Source organism: Morchella sextelata (genome assembly GCF_020137385.1).
Source record: "Morchella sextelata strain SCLS chromosome Unknown scls_15, whole genome shotgun sequence".
NCBI classification, from domain to species: Eukaryota; Fungi; Ascomycota; class Pezizomycetes; order Pezizales; family Morchellaceae; genus Morchella; species Morchella sextelata.
The window spans coordinates 180,775-199,656 of NW_025408630.1; the positions used below are offsets into that span (position 1 = coordinate 180,775).

The following is an 18,882-nucleotide window of genomic DNA, read 5'->3' on the forward strand; positions in this document are numbered from 1 at the left end:
CCTGCCCGTGTGTACTTGAGTCCTTCTTGTTGGGAAGGCTAGAGCGGTCCCGGGGTATATTTGATAACGACGATGCGAAGTGAAACCCTGATATCAGATTCTTTCCGGGAAGTGAGGGGGTTAGTTAGGGTTAGTCAGCAATGATGCTCAGGAGGGTGTTCACTCGGCCTCAGCTCCCGCAGCGACACTGCGGAATTTGTCTGGCGAGCTCCATGGTGGTCCTGAATATCTGCATGGCGCGTGGCACTAATAACACAAGAGCTACCGGGGGAGCTTTAGCACATGCCTTAATCCAAGAAGACATAAGTGCACTTAATTAGGCGAACCCGTATATATTCAATTCCCTTTACAGACACAATTCATTACCCGCCTCCAAAAATCTCATGACTGGCGCCGAATACAAAAAAAAACATAAGAAGGTATATTGTTGATATACCAGAAGCTTCCAGGAAAAGTTAAAAGAAAAGAGTTTGAATATAGCAGAGATCTCTATCAGAAATGGGGTAAAATCTCCTCCCAAATAACAGTCTCGTAGGCACGTGTAGGCAGACTCCTCAAGCATATAAAGGTTTCAACGAAAATAAACATTCTAGCCAGGAAGTATGCTATCAGAAGTAGCCACATGGGTATAACAAGTACCCAGCGCAGGTAACATCTGAAACCCCAATAGGCATTCCAGTCCCTATCCATAATCACTTGTATCAAGAACCAGGCTGCACTGATAACAGCCAAGACCACCGCCGTTTCCAGCGCGACGTAGATGAGTATCCTGTAGTGTTGCTGGATGACCAATCCTGTCACATACCGAAATCCCTCGACACCCCCATATATCGCCCCACCCGCCCATCCAGCCAGAAAGCCCGCGAGTAGATACCAGGACGCAAAGTCGTAAATCGCGTCGGGCAAAGTGTCACTATCAAAGTATCTCCAGACCTGATCCGTTGCCACTAGTATTGCGAAATGTCCAAGGCCAGGAAATGCGATAAGGAGGCAGGAGATTCTCCACAGCAGTCGTTCTGTCGGGGAGGGGAAATATGTATTCCAAAGTAAGGAATGAACGCCACCATATATAAGATATAGTGGTATCCACATAAGCCCTAAGCCCTTGAGATTGAAAGAATTTTGCGTTGCCGTCATTTCTTCGGGAGATTTCAGTAATATGGGATAAGCTGTCTCTCCAGACACAGTCAGATCGCTGTTATGTTTGAAACGATCTGATGAACGCAGCGCCTTTGCCGCGCTTACGAATATTTGGTACTCCTGAGCCGTTATGTTGAACTTCCCGCTCGAGTGTGCCTTTAGAGTAATCCCACGCCTACTGTCGATAAAAATGCGAGTTGAGTCTAGCGGAGGTATGCCTGCTTCCCAGTCTTTCCGTTCTTTGGGGGAAAGCTCAACTCGATGCAGCTGTATGTCTCCGTTCCAGTTGTCCACCGCCCGGTAGAGCATTATCTCATCTAGTCGATATTGAGTGTCCGCAGCAGTGTCGGGGCGTGAAGTTGGAGGACGCGGAGGCATAGTCGTAGGGGGCTTTCTCTGTTCTGACCCCGCTGTAGTGGTGCCAATTACATCGGTAGGTAAGGATTCAAGATGCACAGATCCCTGCGCAGCACTCTGTGGGACATTCTGCTCGCTTGCCTGGCCGATAAGATCAAGGGGTATATTAGGAGGGATTTCGGGGATCCCTGTAGGATCATTGTTGTCGGTATGGGGCTCCAAAACCATGGAAGACTCTTCCAGGCCTGGTGAGGATTCAGAATGCAAAGATCCTTCCACAGGATGCTGAGTGACGTCCGGTTCTTTTTTCTCGTTTTTCTCATTTTTCTCAATTTCCTCGTTTTCCTCATTTTCCTCAATTTTCTGCTGGGGATGGTCAAGTGGAACGGGCGCCGTAGAGTTCTCAACTAGAGTATATCTATTGGCGCCCAGAATGCGAGTGTTGAATGACAAATCACCTGGGCGTGGCTCCGAGACGTGAAGTTCTAGAGAATCAGGGTACTGCATGAAAAAGAGAACCGCACTGGTGGGCTTCGAGATGAACTGATCGAGCGATATTGCACTTCCAGCGTCGTGAGGTTTCTTCCACCAACAGGCGTAAACAATCACAGCACAAAAGACATGCACAATAACGTTCAACTCGATGATGGTGATTGGAAGGCCTGCCGCCCTACGCATGAAACAATTCATCACCATCCATAACGCCTGTGCGCAGACCAAGAACTTAGCTAGCACGTTAGCTTTGCCCTTGTCCTTGACCTCATTCTTGAGGCTCGCAAGACCTTTACCATCCACAATTCCCATTCTGAGAAGAACATCCATCGCATCAGCGGAAAGCGTACGCCGATACTTTGGGTTCTGATAGTGATCGAGTGGGCAGAACGTGTAGCCTCCCATCACAGCAAAGAATGCCCCCTCCATACCGAACGGGGTTTCCCTGAGGAATATATGTGATATCGGCAAAGATCTCCGGATTGCCTCGATCCATCGACGAAATATCTCGTGAACCCGTGATCTCTTTCCCGCGGTAATGATTCTTTCCACAGCTTCATAGTCCTTGAGTGCTTCCTTGACATTCTTGACTGCCGGCAGTGCAGCATCGGCATCCGCTGCCCTTAGAGCTATATCAACTGCCGACTGGAGCTGCTGTCGAGCTTCGCTTCCCTCAAAATCATCGCCTTCCGAGGTGATTGTTCGCTCGAGGGCTTTGGTTGCTAGACTTGCAGCCTCTTTTGCATGCTCTACAGCCATAGAGTATTTCCACGCCAGGAGAACCTTCCGCGCCTTTCTCCATTCGTTGATGGCAACTCCCAGAACGCACTCCGGTATAACGAGTCCAAGCACCATATAGGTAGCCCTGTGTTTGAGACAGCGGGTTACCGTCGGGTTGGTTACAATGTTGGGGTGGATTGCGGTCCAGACACAGAGCATAAGAGTGATGATACAGGTAAAGAAGATATCCAGAGTACCACGTCCTCGGGGTGATGGAACAAAAAAGGGATGAGCGGGTTCGGTGGTGTTTCTAGCATTTGTCACCGGGGCTGCATGGACAAGCGTCGAATCTAGGATAACCGCGAAGGAGGACACTATCGAGTAGAGAATATATAGCGACATATTTGAGGGCTAATGATAAACCTGACTTTTATTTGTTAGTGGAGGATAAGGATAATAATCTGATGCCACGGAATGTGGGAACAGTACAGGTTGGTAAGCCTCCAATTCAGGTCTATTTCCGAGATTCCGAGGTCTCTAGCAGCCAAAACGCAACGAGATGGATCCAATGGCGTGAATACTCCAGCACAGCAGTGGGGATTAGCAAGGGATTTCAAAGATCAGAACAGTTTCCAAGATAGTCAAAAAATACTGGCCCAGGGACCGTAAAGGGGATATAGTTGAGCTTGGAGCTCTGAGGGTCGAGGGTGGGATTGATATAACCTCTTCCTCTGTGGGTGGTACCGGGTGGTACCGATTGTCCTGCCCTTTCTAAATTTATTGAGACTAGGCGCTACTGCGCTGGCGCTCCCTTGGACCAGTAATTAACAACCATGACTATCCTTGGAGCTCAGGCAGGGTCACCGTGCAGTGTTTGCGAAGTGATGCGTTCGATTTAGAACCTGGAGAAGTTTATTTCTTTTCTGCGTGGAGTGTGCACGTGCACAGTATTTATCACCTACGACCACCACGATCATCACCACCACCCGCAATTAATACTGGACCAATCTATCCCATCTTTCATATCGACGCCTTTGGTCTCTCAGGTCCTGGGCCTGTTCTACCCTCATCAATACTCTATAACAGGAATACCCCAAATAAACCATATAATATAGTTGCTGGTTGTTTTGAGCTGAGGCACCGTCAACCATATATGTAGCAACTGAGTGGTGACCTTTCATAGGTAGGTGGTTGTAATGGAAAGTCATTTAGGGGTTTATGAGATCGACGATGTGGATTAAAGCGCCAGATTTGTATTTGTGCCTTTACTCTACAGTCGTTCACCGTCGCTTGACGAATACTGCCACTTGACGAACAGGGGACTTTGGGCCAATAGAAGTTAAAAGGACTGGAGATCTCACAGCTTGGCTGTTGCTTGACTGTTTTTTGCCATACTTGGAATCCCTGTTCGTCGAGTGGCAGTAGACGACCTCCCGGGCCATTCGGACACCCCCCTCACTCGGACAGTTAACGTAGAAAAGAAAAGATCAACGTTTTAAGTGGCTTCAGTACCTCTTTTCAACCAATCATGATTGACTGTCCGAGTGAGGGGGGTGTCCTAGTGGCTAGGGAGGTCGTCTATTCGTCAAGAGACGGTGAACGACTGTAGCTTTATATGCATTTACATACATACGCGAGTTGGACAGAAGGTCTTGGTCTCACCATGTTGTGTTTGTTGGACCTAAGCTCTAGCCCTTTCGGGTGAGAATTGTTGCAGATCGTAGGCACAAGTCTACTCTTTCTGTCAGCTTCTGTGTCATGGAAATAATTGCCGGGGTCCTTGAGGATAACTCTGAGGTTTAATTAACCCCTGACTGATATTTACTAAGGTTACCTATTAGCATAAAGGTGATGGGGACTTTTGAATGGTTCTTCAACTTCTGCATATGTCTGCAGGTGCAGAGTACTCTACTCTCGTGGGTGTAGAAGTAGAGGCGCTTGAAGAAGAGCTTTCCCAGGCGCTCGTGGCGGCCCGTGCTGGAGTACTTACTCGCGGCAGGTAACAAGAACCTGAACATAAAAACGCGCTAACAGGGGTCAAAGTGGTTGCTACCAGAAAACCGATGTTCAGGTTCTTCTTGCCTGCCGCTAGTACAGCGATGGGAATGATCTATGGAAAAAACAGTTATATGGTGCACAGATATTTCGCCATACAATTTCACCCCCCCCCTGTTTTTCCATAGATCATTCCGGTCGCTGTACATACTAGTGCCCCGTAACGAACTCAGAGCTCGAGTCAAAAACAGCGTCACGAACTCAGCCTGTCATAAACAGCAGTTTTTAACTGTCAAATGTCATGAACTAACCTTGATGTCCACTCCAAATTCACCCCAAGATTACCCTAATCCACCCCAAATTTCATTTTCTAATCCAATTTTACACCTCGAATTACCCTAACCCAGACAAAAATTCGGTTTACACCAATGATTAGTTCATAACCATGACACCCAGCTTTCCTCAAGCCAGTTTTTAACCAGTTTAAAACTGTCTGTCAGTAACTCAGTTTGAAACTCCCGAGTTCGTCACGGGCCCCAAGTACATACAACCTGGCAAACTCGGTAGAGACATACACTAAGGCCTTATGAGTAGTCTACTTGTAGTTTTTTGGCGTTTCCGGACGCAACTGCTATTGCATGTCATACAAAAGATAGCCTTGGCGAGTTTTTTCTGTGTATGCAGTACGCATCGATATCTACTGACAGGGATCTTACTTTTTTGCACTCATCTTTTCAGCTGCATGTGCATATCTACATATGCGCCGACACCGCTAGTCCTACAAGTAGTTCTGAGCCATGGTAGAGTGGGGTGTCTACTCCAGAGTACATATATGAATATATACTCTACCGAGTATGTACCCGCCTCCGGTTAGTTTTGGAGTAGAATATGTATACTCTAGTGCTCTTGGGGGCTTTCAAATTCTAAAGAATTATTTTGCACTGTCGTACTCTAGAGTAGAGTAAAAAGGATGTCTTTAGCGTATTCGGACGGGAGCAGTGTTGGTAATGACCGGGGTCCTAACGATTTATCTTGATGGGACCGGGTTTTCGACCGGTCATAATGTAGGTCGTATCAATGCCAAGAAAGGCGATTCTATTAAAGTTTCCCGGGGAGGATACGACCTATGTAAGTCATTGCCTTTACGACCGATGGGTCCGGATCGTCCCCGGTCCTAACACTGACCGGTTGTTACGGGTCGTGGCTCATTACCAACACTGGACGGGAGTGTTACTTACCATAGCAAGCTGGCTACTCGCCCCCTGGTCACGTATATATTCTAGTTCAATGAGTATGCAGTAGAGCACCCCATGGAGGCTCAACTCCGAAGTGACCCGCCTTGAGTACTTACCTAGGGCTACTGTAGGTACTCTAGCGATATGTATGCACCCCGCCCAATGGGTGATATATGTAGTTACACTGAGAGCCGCACGCCCGACACGAGGCGGTTGTTTTGTCGTCCTCGATTGGCGTGTCGATAATGACCTGTCACTTGCTGCGGCTGAGCAAAGGAACTCATTGGACTTAAGCTTGGCAAGTTATTTCACAGCTACATACATGTAATTAACCATTGACAAGGAGCTCTTGTCTCAGATCCACCCCGTCTTCCCCGGGGAAGATACTCTGGCCAAGGCTCAAGAGGACTCATCGCTATGATCAACTGCAGTAAGTATAATTAAGCGAGAAAGGTTTTAAAGAAATAATTATTGGGATCCGTACCTGCTGCGATGTTCAAGGCGATACATAAAGCTGTAGGAGGGATGAAAGTGATCATCTCTCCAGATCCATGTTGTTCCAACGGGAAATGAGGTCGTTCTGAGTCGCAGTCTGACCAGGTAGGTAACAAGGGTGGAATCGTTTTCGTACATACCAAAGGACTCACAACCCTATCCCGAGTTCTCGGGGGGAATAATTGACAATGTTATTTGCGATCTTTGCTGCTGCCAGCATCGGCGGAGCGAATAGATAGACCGAATGTGAGGACACGGTCTACCCAATCGGTGGCAGCTCTTCTTATTTACACACATAATTACTTGCTTTAGCCGCGCGCGCGCCCACGTTAGATATAGAGCCAGATGGTCCACTCGAAGTGCCCAACGTTCCGTTCGCCCTGTGCATCTAAAATCGACACTCACTACACGCGAACTGGGTCTCCTACTCTAGTCTCATGTCATACGTCTCGTCCGCCGAAATCATCGATACTTGTCTCTGATTCTTTTCTTACCTATCAACGTTAGTATCAGGTGATATAGATACGTATATACTGAACGAGTATAGTAAAGGTATAGGAACAGGATATACGCTGCTGCAAAGTCAATTCAACTCGACAATGGTTGTAGGCCGTGGGTGATAGTGGAATATGAGGATCAGTTGAGAACATCTTCTCCATTTGCTGCGTATTGCTATAGCGCTATTGATCTTCATAGTATTGCTATAATGGTCGGTGAGGACATATCAGTAACCTTCTACCATCCCGGTAGACATCCAAATCAGTTTCAGTATCCACTCTCCTCTGTTATATAACTCAAGATTATACCCAAAATATCCTTTTCCTCAAGAATCTTCAGTCCGGGAATGAAACGATAGCAGTATGAACCACAAGAACGCTCAAGGTATTATTTCGTGTGTTCTCTAGGTTTCTCGTTCTCACCATCAATTATTCTCACCCGTGTTCGAGGATTGGGGGCTTTGGGCTTGACGTGCCTCAAGGAAGTTATTTACTCTGGGGATATCTCTTGGGCTGATGAATCAGTAATCAGTATACAGATGTTAGATGTTAATCTAATGAGGTCAGAAAATTTTCGTTTCTTTTTGTCGTGCCCGTGTCTATTAAAGCTGCGATACTGCCTATAAATATATGTACTAACGATTGCGCTGTAATGAGGTAGGCCACAATGTTACGACGACTATTCTCATGTATTGTACTCGACCGCCACTAGCACAATGCGTTTGAGAGGGCGCGACGCCGACAATCAAGTGCGCACGTGCACGTCCGGAGCGCGGTGTTTCTATCGGGGGAACAAGTTCTGCAGGAAGGAAGGAAGGCCTTTAAAGCTTTGGACACCGATGTGAGAGTAAAGTGCTATAGATCGATGGGTTAATTAAGGGTTGTGCATGTAAATACACGACCAGTTGAAAGAAGATATAAAATTACTTTCATCAATCGCCGGTTAGCCCGAAATATGCATCATAGGTATATGCCTCAGGACGAACCCTCACTAACCTAACAGATTGGGTTCAGAGCCTATGGCTACGAGCCGCCATTTTCACCGGAGAGAGATACTTGTTTCGGGATTCCAAATATCTATTTGAAGGCCTCGCAAAGATGTTCTGGCATCGGTTCGAATTCCTCTTCGCGATTGTGAGTGGCAGAGCTGGAACGGTCTTGAAATCCTAAGTGCTTTGAGATAGGCGGATTGTCTGGATCAGCTGCTAGATCCATTCACATCGTTTGGGAGGGGGAGGAAGGAAGTGGGGGAGAAACGACGGTCGGCTCATTGCATATATCCGCCAGTAAAGTACACCAAAGCCAGACCCCAGGGAGCTGATGCGTCGATGACGAGGTGGTCTTATAATTAAGTTAGATGTCAATATTGCTGATGATCTTGGCGCGGAGTATATATAAGAGAACCCAAGGGCAACCTTGACCAGGTTGCAACTGCAGGTTGCAGACAGGATGTTTCAATTCAAGTACGTCTGCCAGGTGGAATTAGAGTAAGGCCACGTACCTGCAGTCGTGGCCGGCCGTGGGGCATAGAGCTCATGTACCATAGACCTAACCGTGATTAACAGCGAACTCTGACGACCACCGTCTATCTCGGCAAGGTATTTGCTGATGGAATAAGGTGAACGATATTCAGAGCGCCATCTTGTTATGCGACCGAATATCAAGCGCCAGGTGTAGTGATGCACACAACACAAAACAAGACGAGACTTCTATTGATCTCGTCTTGTCCCGCATCTGGGAAGAGCGGGTCTTGTGGTTAAAGAGACCTAGGGTAGGTATTGCGCAAAGTCTCGAGACTGAAGCTCGAGCACTAGAGTATATCAGATTAAAATCAAAGTTAGGGTTAGGGTTCGAAATGTTCTCTAATTTATATACGTATTAATTTACGTCTCAGACTACTCTGGAAAATGCTCCATTTTCCAACAATTTATCATTTTTCGAGACGTCTCGAGACTGATCAAGACAGTCTCGAGACAAATTGTCTTGCCCACCTACAGGTCTCGTCTTCTCTCGTATCGTCTAAAAAAACAAAGTCTCGAGACGTTTTTTATCGTGTGCATCACTAGCCAGGTGGATCCGACGTGGTATCAAATCAAATACCTCCTCATGCATCACTGTCGCTGCCGCACTTACCCAAAGCCACGTAGCGGTCAGAAGGACCGAAATCAATCACCAATTAATTACAAGTACCTACCAAGTATTACAAGAGTAGAGAGATAGGGTTGATGGAGTATCGATTTGTGCGCATAGTTTGAATGAGAGAAGTACCTGTTGGTGAACCGTTAATCCCAGTATTGGTGGCTTGTACCGCTCGCACTGTGGCCCGGGCTCGCACGCACACTTTGGCTCCTTCGTCTACGGCAACCTAAATACTACTTATAGGTCCAATTGGCCAAGGTTAATTCACCAACGACGTAAACGTATTCACATCCAAGCTGCCAAGCATGGCACCCACATACTCTCGATCGCGAGAGATGAAATTTATCCGAGGATGATTTTCTGCTTGAAGACCTTGGTGGAGAAAATATCATTTCTTTAGCCTGCTAGTGGCGACGGTTAGTGGTATGCCTCGTTTCGTGACGGTGCTGGCCCTCGTATCGTAGATAGCCCTGGTACCGTAGATAAATACGTACCTTCATCGCCACATGATCCGGCCGAATTATACCCCCACCGGCAATTGATACATTTCTAAGAGCACACACTCGATAATCATATAAACTAGACGTGTTACATGCATCTCTTTCGAAAGTGATGAAACTAATTCATGTGGTGGCCCGTGCTGGTCATGGAATATCACTCGGTATTGCGACGAGTGACAACCTATGATGTAAACCATCCAGATAAATAGGCAGTTGCTGCGACACTACGGACCTTTTGAATCGAACGTCTAGTTATTCATTGGGCCTTCGAGCCAGAACGATCTCGCTCATTTATGAAATTCTTATCTTGTCTAGCGAGTTTTCGCCCTATCGGGATTGTAGACAGACGACTAGCGAAATCCCGGCCCAGTTGTTCCCATACTTACCAGTTCTTAACCTTATCTTTAATTTACTTACCCCCCCCCCCCCCCCTCTTAGACTTGTGTATCCAGGAACTAAGTTTAATCAGTGATGATTCCAATTCCCCTATATAATGTAATGATGAATACCCTGATAAAGTTGGTGCCAAGAGTGTGGCCTTAGTTCATTGATCCCATCTTTCTTACGATCAAAAATAGATGCATTGCATGCAAGGTTTCCAATGGTAGAAACCGGTTGTGATAGAAGACAAAACCGCACCGACCACTAAATCAAGGAGCTCAACCTGTACCAACTGTACTAACTATTTATCTTGACAGTTTCAACCGGTTTAACCGCTTAAACTGCGGTTTATGTTTTGGCATACTCACCGTGATAACAGTCCTAAAAATAGGTGTTCATGTTCTCGGACAGCGTGTTCGAGCTTTGGAACTGACCTGCTCGAGCTCAGGAATTGGGCTGTTCGAACTTACGAACATGAGTTGTATAAACCGTTTAAACCGTCGGTATAACCGGTTGTGCAGACCCCTAAACCGTTCAAACCATGTATTGAGGGCGAGAAGAACTGTACCAACTGTTAACTTAAACGGTTCCGTTGAACCGGTTTAAACCATATAACCGGTAAACCACTGGAAACCTTGATTGCATGCAGATTTCTCACACAAGTATTCACTCTCTTATCGGGGGTTCGAGACGGCAGTGACATACTAAAGGATACATGTCCTCTAGTCGTGGGAATGACGTGCAGGGGTTCTCGGTATGTACCTGACAATCAATAGAGTCTTTTAGCTACCGACCGTAGAAAAGCCTAAATGGAAAGTCCCAAGAATTAAAAAGACCCAAGACCATTGTGCACGCATGAGAGGGACTTGGCCCGCATGGGATTAGGAATACGTTGACAGGAAATTTCTCATATCGTCAGAATTTCTTCAAGCGCACTTCTAAGTCTTGCGATTAAAATGACATATCACATGCAGCTAGCATACGTAAGCAGAGTGGTCTTGGGACTTCTCATTCCTTGGGACTTTCCATTTCGGCGTTTCTCTAAAAGACTTCGATATGCCGGGTTGCCAAGATTCTAAGGAATTCGTACGGGATAGCAAAAAATCCGGGGTAGCAAGTTGGTCTTGCAGTAGAAAGAGTGGTGTTCTCAGAGGATTTCGTACGGGTCGACAGCAAGGGATCCGGTGCTTTCACGGGGGTGGTCAACAGGGGGTATGGTCAATCTCAAATATACGCCGGAGTGATATATATAATACGCAGCTAGGGGCGATCGACTACTTCTTTTGGTTTCTACTCAAATTGACCATCCCATACCCTGTGAAGGCGTCTACGAAGAAGTTGCGTGAGGTACGAACCTTGGCGCCAAGAGGTTTTGGCTGGGCACGAGACAGCTTCCCTCGCTGAGCTGCAAACATCTTTCCTCCTAAACTCAGCGAAAGCCAGGCACATGTGACTGATCTGTATCAATGGGCTTTGGGTGTACTTATGGCTCTAAGAAGGAAGGAATGACGTGGGGAGCGTGTGAAAATTTAATGAAAATGCGTCGGGACCGAAGTATTTCCGGAGAGTCTAATGATTCACGTACAAATGTCATTTCCTACATTATTCTCACGCATGTTTGTGATACGCTATCAGATAAACATGTCCGCCGCAAATTACGCATCATATATCACTTGCAAATCGGTTTGGTCCGTTTCCTGATACCTTCCCCTTCGCTATCAGAGCCTGAAAACGAACTAGATCGTTGACGGCGACCATAACCTGATTAAAAATGCTTAGATATTACTGCAAGTTTGATTTCATATGGGGAAACATAAGAAATAATCGTATCCCATACCTTTTTTAAAGATGAGCTCATTTAATTTACGCAATAGTGAGGTATAAGTAGAGTGATGTTCATGCCCAAACTTGACCATCGTGGAATGATCACCTTCTGCAGGTAACGTCTCTTCGATTGAATTCGGTAAATTGAGAACCAATGACTCACTTTCGACCGCAGTGTAATGATCTCCCGTGCGGGCCCATACACCATATTCATCCTAGGGATACAATTAGTCTCCAACATGATTGTACAGGTAACTAAATCTAAACATAGGCCTAGGTTGCAGGCTTGGGCGGGAAAGAACTCATTAAACCATACGGGAAGCAAACCTTGACAAGTTTTCTAGTTTGTCCTCTTTCCCGAAAGCTTACAATCTTCCATTCCTTCTCCTCGCAGATTTTGATAAATTTTTCCAACGTAGCATGAAGGACTAGGGAGTCTGGGCTCAGGTCCTGAACCATTTTGAGTCTGGAGGACTGGTCGCCGATCATTGCAAGTAAGTCGTCAACAACAAGCCCGCGGTGAGGAGTACCGAAGAATACAATCCCTTTAATATTACTGATAAGAGAACCGCATTTTAATTGTTTCTCTGTAGCGTTGGCTATTGACTGATTAAGTATTTTAGTGCTAGGTGTGAATGTTCGACGAGGGTCAATGCCATCTTACATGAGCAATCACGATGCCACCAAAACTATGAGCGATCAATATAACTGGTCTCTCCCTCTCCTGAGAAATTAGTTAATTTGATGTGTGGTTTTATATGTATATGTATGGGGAGGTACCTCTTTGGAGTTTCTTGTCTTCTCCAGCTCCTCCAAAAATGTATCAACGTAGTCTTGAATACTATGCCTTGATTGGTGCTGGAGATTAGAGTTGTAACCATAGACCATAGTCCTACAATGGTGAAGGCTCTTCGGGAGAAAATGACGAAGCCACATTCTGGTTCTTCCATCAGCATTTGCTTTGGCTGCCCACGAGCCGTATGGATGACCATTTAATCCACATACTGCGACAATACTATAAAGTATCATATTAGCTGACATTGTACCGTACATACCCGGAGGGGGGGAGGAAGAAACACGTGCTCTGCCGCTATCTGCCCGGTCGTAGGATAGAGCTGTGTATGCCCAAAGAAATCCTTATCCACAGTAATCTGCTCTCCTGATCTATACAGCCGCAAGGTGTAAGTTTCGTTGATTCGAAGACTTTGTAGCTCATCTGGCGGCCGTGGAATAAATTGTATCAAAGCCATTTGTGTGTTGGAGCCGTAACAGTCTGGTACTATTGTGGACTCATCCACATCCATCCATATATCTTTACTGCGTAGTTTCAGAGGCGAGGCGCTAAGCGCAACTGATATAGACCTTAAGGATTTTCCATATGGTATCCCCCTAACACGGAAAACAATCTTGCTGGTTTTTTCTCGATCCTGCGTTGTCTTACATGAACCATTAGTAGCTAGGGTAACCAGGAAGCTCAGGAAGGTATCCCACCTGGTCAACACGTCTTAGGCACCGGTCCGCCCGTACCCTTTTTTGTGTTACCCGGTCTTCTGACTTTCCCGGGGCAGGGTATCCGCGATTTCGGTTTGCGTCTGTCTCTCGTCGCCCACTAGTTTTGGGTGCTGGTGGTGATGGTGAACGTTCTTCAACGTCTTCATCAGCGCTGGCCTAAGAGCTGTTAGTAGGGCGACCAGGCCGAGGGTCATCAAGGCGTCTCACCCAATCAGAAAGGTCGGACCAAGAGGTGCTCCTCCTGGGGCGTCGTCGGCGTTTTTTCCGGCCCCAGCTGAAAGGTTGTTCAGCCGGCGGCGATGGTGATCGCTCTTTAGTGACTTCTACCTCGCTTCCCTAAGGACTGTTAGTAGGACAACCAGGTCGAAGATCATAAAGGCGTCTCACGTCCCAATTCAAGAAATCGGCGTATGACATGCTCCTCCCGGGGTGTGTTCGGCGTTCTTCGTGGCAAAATGGGCTGAAAGGTACTGGTTCAGTACTCTTGCCACTTTGTGCCGGCGTCTGGGGGAGGTCGTGGAAAAAGTCCGGTGCACTCAAATGCTGGTGCCAGTTTTCAGTTACTTGCCTTAGCTCATTATCCTTCGGGGGGATGTTTTTCTCTTCTTCCACAGGCTTAAATGGGCTCGGGGTAAAAAGACAATCGAAAACACTTTGGGGGAAAGCTTTTGAATAGCTCTTCTTCAGTGAATCCTGGAAAGAATTTTGGTCATCTGGTCCTAATAACTCTTGAAGTCGGTCTGCACCCTGTTTTGGTTTATCCAGCCATAGAGATTCGTCTTCTTGCCAACATTGCTGGAGGTGATTCTGGGGGAATTCCGAGGAGACGTAGGAGAGCTCGCATGCGGGATCGAAAAACTCGGGCTGTATCGCTTGCTTCCGTAAACTAAAGAAGGGATTTTCGTTTTCTTGCCCTAGTACATCCTGAAGCTGATCATGGCCTTCTTTCTTTGGTATATTTGCAAGTATATCTTCTTCTTCTTGCCCTAGTTCATTACTCCCAATAAGGATTGCCTTGCCCTGGTAACTCTATTTGTTACTTTAGTAGGCCAATCGGGGGTGTTAGAGAGAAATCTTTATACCGTATCGTATAATGCATCTACAAACAATCCCTTCAGCTAAATCGATCGTACATTCATGTTAGTAGCCTCCATGACATAAAATAGTAGTAACACAAACAGTTTTCCATATTATCAGAGTGTCATCTAAGCCTTCGAGTGGTACGTAAGCTACATATGTAGAAGAAATGTAAGTTAGACTGATATGTGAAAAAATTAGATACAATTTATAAGGATGCATCGATGCACGTACGTGGAAAGCAATAGAGATTCTGGATGCCTCTCGACGTAAGACGTTTGAGAAAACGCTCTGCACCCTCATCATAACCGATACGCGAAATGAGAAATGTAGCAGCTATAATATTCAAGGTATATTATCAGACTTGAATGTTTCATTTGGTAAAGTGTATATAACTACTAACCGCCCTCCCCCAGTGTGCTGGAGGCTTTACACTCCAGAACGCAGTCATTAATGACTCTCTCTAACGTATCATCGCTCTCGCCTTCAACCTGTATTATGTTCAATGTCTATTAGAATAGGTGTACCCAAACTATGAGATCAAACAGTAATATCAAATATTAGTCGAATATGGTTAGGACTATCTTGATCTGTGTCTAATTAAGATTGAAATTAATAACCATGGGATGGTCAGCTAGGCAAGTAGACACATAAGTCTAACGAATTGTAGGTTTAGAATTATTAATTACGACCGCGATATGGGTCTAGTAGTCCCACCATTATTCCTGTCGATCATTGAGGATTAATCGGGCCTAGGTATCAAATTCCTTACCTCACTGTGTATGATCATCATAAATATGAGCGGCTTCGGCAGACGAAAGGGACGATTATAGATAAAGCGTTCAAGGATACGCTTATCTAACATGGTCCCTATATTTGCGATACCGTTGAACTGGTGGTTCTCGAGGACCTTGTCCACTTTCTTGCTAGTAATGTTCCTTTTTCCTAGTTCCTGGTTCAAAAACCTGATAGATGAGATACCTATTCCGGGGTTGGCAAGATCATAGACCTTCGCAATCTGCTTTAATATCCTCTTAAGAGTCGTAACCGTAGCACCACCTTCGGCATTTCCCATAGAGAGGCTATCATCTATGTTTATCTGTTAGCATCAATGATGTACCGTAATTGTTCTATCTCTTTAGTACAACTAAATCTTCGTCCCATTGGATTAAGTATATTAGGGCAATGATTATCTCTATTTAGAGGGAAACGTCAAGTTAAAGGTTGCCCACCAACTAATATTACCAAGTCAAAAAGTACAAGTAATGACAGTTGTTCTGCAGTCCGATGATCGCATCCCCTCCTAATCAAAGTTTTGATCATTCCTTCTGCTCGCAATGCGCGCTGCATCAATGAGTCTGCATCGTAGAACGACTTGAGGGCGGGCCTTTGGTTTTCTATGTACTCGTGTAAGATACCCAGACATACACCTGCCGTGCAAACTGGAATATCTGTCTGATTGGTGATGGGGTTATCTGGCATAGATATTAATGGTTTGGATGCGTCTAAGGGGTTATATCTCGAAAACGTTCGTGTTGTGTTATGATTTGTGTGGAACTGGCTACTCGGACACTGAGATGCGGGGTTTTGACAGGAGATCTCTGCTTATTTATCGGGACTCGCGATCGGCGCTAGCGCAGGTTTTAAAATTAGAATGGAAGTTATGCATGCCCTTCTAAACGCCTCTATTTATGGTTAAAGAGATATCTGTAATTCTTTATTCGTGATGTAGAAATCTCTAGCTTGAAAAAATGATACTAGGTATATATATGGTGCCCCCAGTCTTAAAGGTAACATGAGAAAAACGCCAAGTCTCGAATAACTTTTCAACCACGATTGATATTAAAAATATGGAAAGAGAAAAGCTGGATACCATGATGAAGAAGAGTTTGTCTTTCCAGATTTTTAATATCAATCGTGGTTGAAAAGTTATTCGAGACTTGGCGTTTTTCTCATTTTACCTTTAAGACTGGGGGAACCATAGTTCCGATAAAAATGCGGGGCCGGCTAAGTCTCCTCGAGCACACCAACTGGTTCCGGGCAAAGCTTTAGCTCCCCTAAAGCGTGAGAACTCGGCTTCACTCAACCTGGGCCCTTTTGCGTGGTATTATAATATATATTACTTCTCCATTTACTTTCCGGCTAGATGATCGATGTCGTCCACAATATCTCTAAGTCCTGAGCACGACGATTGGAGATTTGAGGCAGATTTCTCGGGACCTAGGGACGTGGTTCAGCTGAGTCGCAGAGCACCCGACAACACGACTTGTACGCGATTATGGCACAGAGAAGAAGATATCGGGCAAGGACATTTCGGCGAGGTTTATATTCAGCGATACACGGATCCTGACACCGGGGAAGCACACCGCCGCGCGGTAAAGGAGATTGCGGTACGCATTTATAAAGGCAGAACAAAATATCTCACAGCGGAGTTGCGGGCATTGATAATTGCGCGGGATGTGAGATATATATATAGTCTTAAAAATTGCGTTCCTTTCCTCATTGATATACATGTATGTACTAATATAATATTTGATTTCAAAACAGTATCCAGAGATGTTCGTCATGTTCCACGGATGGTATCAAGACAGTAACAAAACTATGTTCATAATTACGGATTATGTTTCTGGGGGAAATCTGGATGAATATATGCGAAGAGACAGACCGGGCATTAAGGCAAGCTGCCGTGAAGTTACTATACAGCTCCTAAAAGCAATTGATGCACTTCACCTACACTCGATATGCCATCGTGATTTAAAACCATCGGTTTGTCTCCCTCTACTCTTGAAGACCCAGTTTCAAGCTAATTACTTTAATCCATATATATTTTTTATTAGAACATTCTTATCGCTTCACTCACCCCATTACTCATCAAGGTTTGTGATTTTGGGATCGCAAAGTCATGTTTCAAGGACGATAGTTCTTTGAAAACCGAGGTTGGTACGGCAAAGTATATGGCGCCCGAGATATCAGGATATTTCCCAAGGGCACAGCTCGCCCATACGAGAAGATACACCGCAATGGTAGACATCTGGTCTTTGGGAATGATTTCACACGAGCTTTTTACTGGAAACTTGCCCTTTTGGAATCCGATTCCTTCTGAACCAGATGAGGACTACTCCATGTCCGGAATTGATCATGGACCATGCGACGATGTTCTGGCTACGTCCTTTGAGCCTAGAGAATTTTTAAATTACTGTGAGGGATCTCGCGCCCTTCCCGACAATCATTTAAACGTTAGTGCGGCGCCAGATATTTTCAAAGACTTTATCATATCTTTATTAAGACCCAATCCAACGGAACATCCAGAGGCATGCATAGCGTTGAAACATCCTTGGATTACTCGAACAATGGCTAAGCTGGGTACTGCCCTTTCCGATCTGTTCATCGCCAGGTGTAGCTCTAGGCGGGTGCGGTTGAGGAGCGCTTTATACTCAATAAGTTATTTTTAAATACAGGTAACTGATACGTTAAGGTGCTCGTACTGTTGGTTTAGGCCCGAAACTACGTGACAATCTAGAATCAGAACCAGATGACAATTCGAAACTGGAACCAGGTGGAGACCCAGGATCCGAACCAGCTGTTGGCTTAGACCCAGTCCCATGGGGCGGCCGTTTTCAAATGGGGTACTCCGGCGAGGATTACTAGTAAGTGCCTTTATTCCTGCGAAGAATTCATTAGTCGAGAGGTAATTTACATAAGGGTGGCTTCGATTTAATCTTACTTTGGTGGGTGAACTTTTCTATTATATCACTATCCCACCATGTAACCTTTGGCAGGCTGCCACTAGTGATCATCTTCTATCCTGTAATCAGCTTGGCTCTACCGGTGTAGGCTGATATAGAGACCTCTTCGGCAACATTAATTAAATGCAATTAAGTTGATGACTTATATATAATTATGCTTGTTTTTGAAACGCTAATTCCTAAGAAGATGATGTAGTTGGATTTGTTCTGGAGGTAATGCCTCTTGTCGTACCGACGGAGCCTACTTCCTAGTTGCTCTATATTTGGAATGCGCAGAGTGTCAGCATCCCCGCTGTAATCGGTGCGAGGTCTTGAGCATACAGGCTAGCGGTATACATCAGTGTTATGTAACGTATATATACACAATCTCGATTTACTACAAACCTTTCTACTCTAGTGCTATTCGGATATGCAAAAGATAACATTTAGCATGAAAGGGATGAAACACGAGTACCCCCCATATTTTCGGGTCGAAATTTACATATATCTGCTATACGAGGTGCTGCAGGATTTAGCTACGATTGAGAGAACCCTCATGGCTTTACTCAGCTTGAATATATTTTCATTTTTTTGTTAATTTTCTTATTTTTCTACCATCTTCTATAGCTACTTACGTATCACCGCCGGCCCCCCACCAATCTTTAAACTTTAGTGAAGGTAATATGAATGACCTAAATCGTATCAATGTTAACGTTCTGGAGTGGTATCACTCACCAAGTTAAGAAAGTATTCTGTACATTTTATATATATATCCGAGCATTTTGTGAGCATT

At 45.4% G+C, this 18,882-nt stretch overlaps 4 protein-coding genes across 4 annotated transcripts; 1 reads left to right on the top strand and 3 right to left on the bottom strand.

The window, feature by feature from the left end:
- Positions 1–492: 492 nt before the first annotated feature.
- H6S33_003377 (uncharacterized protein) lies at positions 493–3,111 on the bottom strand (the record flags this gene model as incomplete). The annotated part of the gene is made up of 1 exon (XM_044835119.1): positions 493–3,111. One exon carries the CDS (start codon positions 3,109–3,111, stop codon positions 493–495), a length of 2,619 nt encoding a protein of 872 aa, XP_044691738.1.
- Positions 3,112–5,878: 2,767 nt separating this feature from the next.
- H6S33_003378 (uncharacterized protein) lies at positions 5,879–7,093 on the bottom strand (the record flags this gene model as incomplete). The annotated part of the gene is made up of 9 exons (XM_044835120.1): positions 5,879–5,884; positions 5,943–5,983; positions 6,056–6,075; positions 6,123–6,195; positions 6,262–6,354; positions 6,424–6,531; positions 6,738–6,822; positions 6,881–6,918; positions 7,006–7,093. 9 exons carry the CDS (start codon positions 7,091–7,093, stop codon positions 5,879–5,881), a joined length of 552 nt encoding a protein of 183 aa, XP_044691739.1.
- A 4,527-nt stretch (positions 7,094–11,620) lies between these two features.
- On the bottom strand, positions 11,621–15,846 carry H6S33_003379 (uncharacterized protein; the record flags this gene model as incomplete). The annotated part of the gene is made up of 15 exons (XM_044835121.1): positions 11,621–11,712; positions 11,789–11,990; positions 12,103–12,381; positions 12,440–12,499; positions 12,556–12,790; positions 12,853–13,211; positions 13,267–13,443; positions 13,495–13,623; positions 13,675–14,316; positions 14,370–14,405; positions 14,467–14,516; positions 14,599–14,700; positions 14,768–14,855; positions 15,137–15,453; positions 15,597–15,846. The coding sequence occupies 15 exons, from the start codon at positions 15,844–15,846 to the stop codon at positions 11,621–11,623; spliced, it is 3,018 nt and encodes a 1,005-aa protein (XP_044691740.1).
- A 671-nt stretch (positions 15,847–16,517) lies between these two features.
- On the top strand, positions 16,518–18,012 carry H6S33_003380 (uncharacterized protein; the record flags this gene model as incomplete). Its single annotated transcript, XM_044835122.1, has 4 exons — positions 16,518–16,754; positions 16,912–17,130; positions 17,202–17,760; positions 17,840–18,012. 4 exons carry the CDS (start codon positions 16,518–16,520, stop codon positions 18,010–18,012), a joined length of 1,188 nt encoding a protein of 395 aa, XP_044691741.1.
- Between the last annotated feature and the right edge of the window lie 870 nt (positions 18,013–18,882).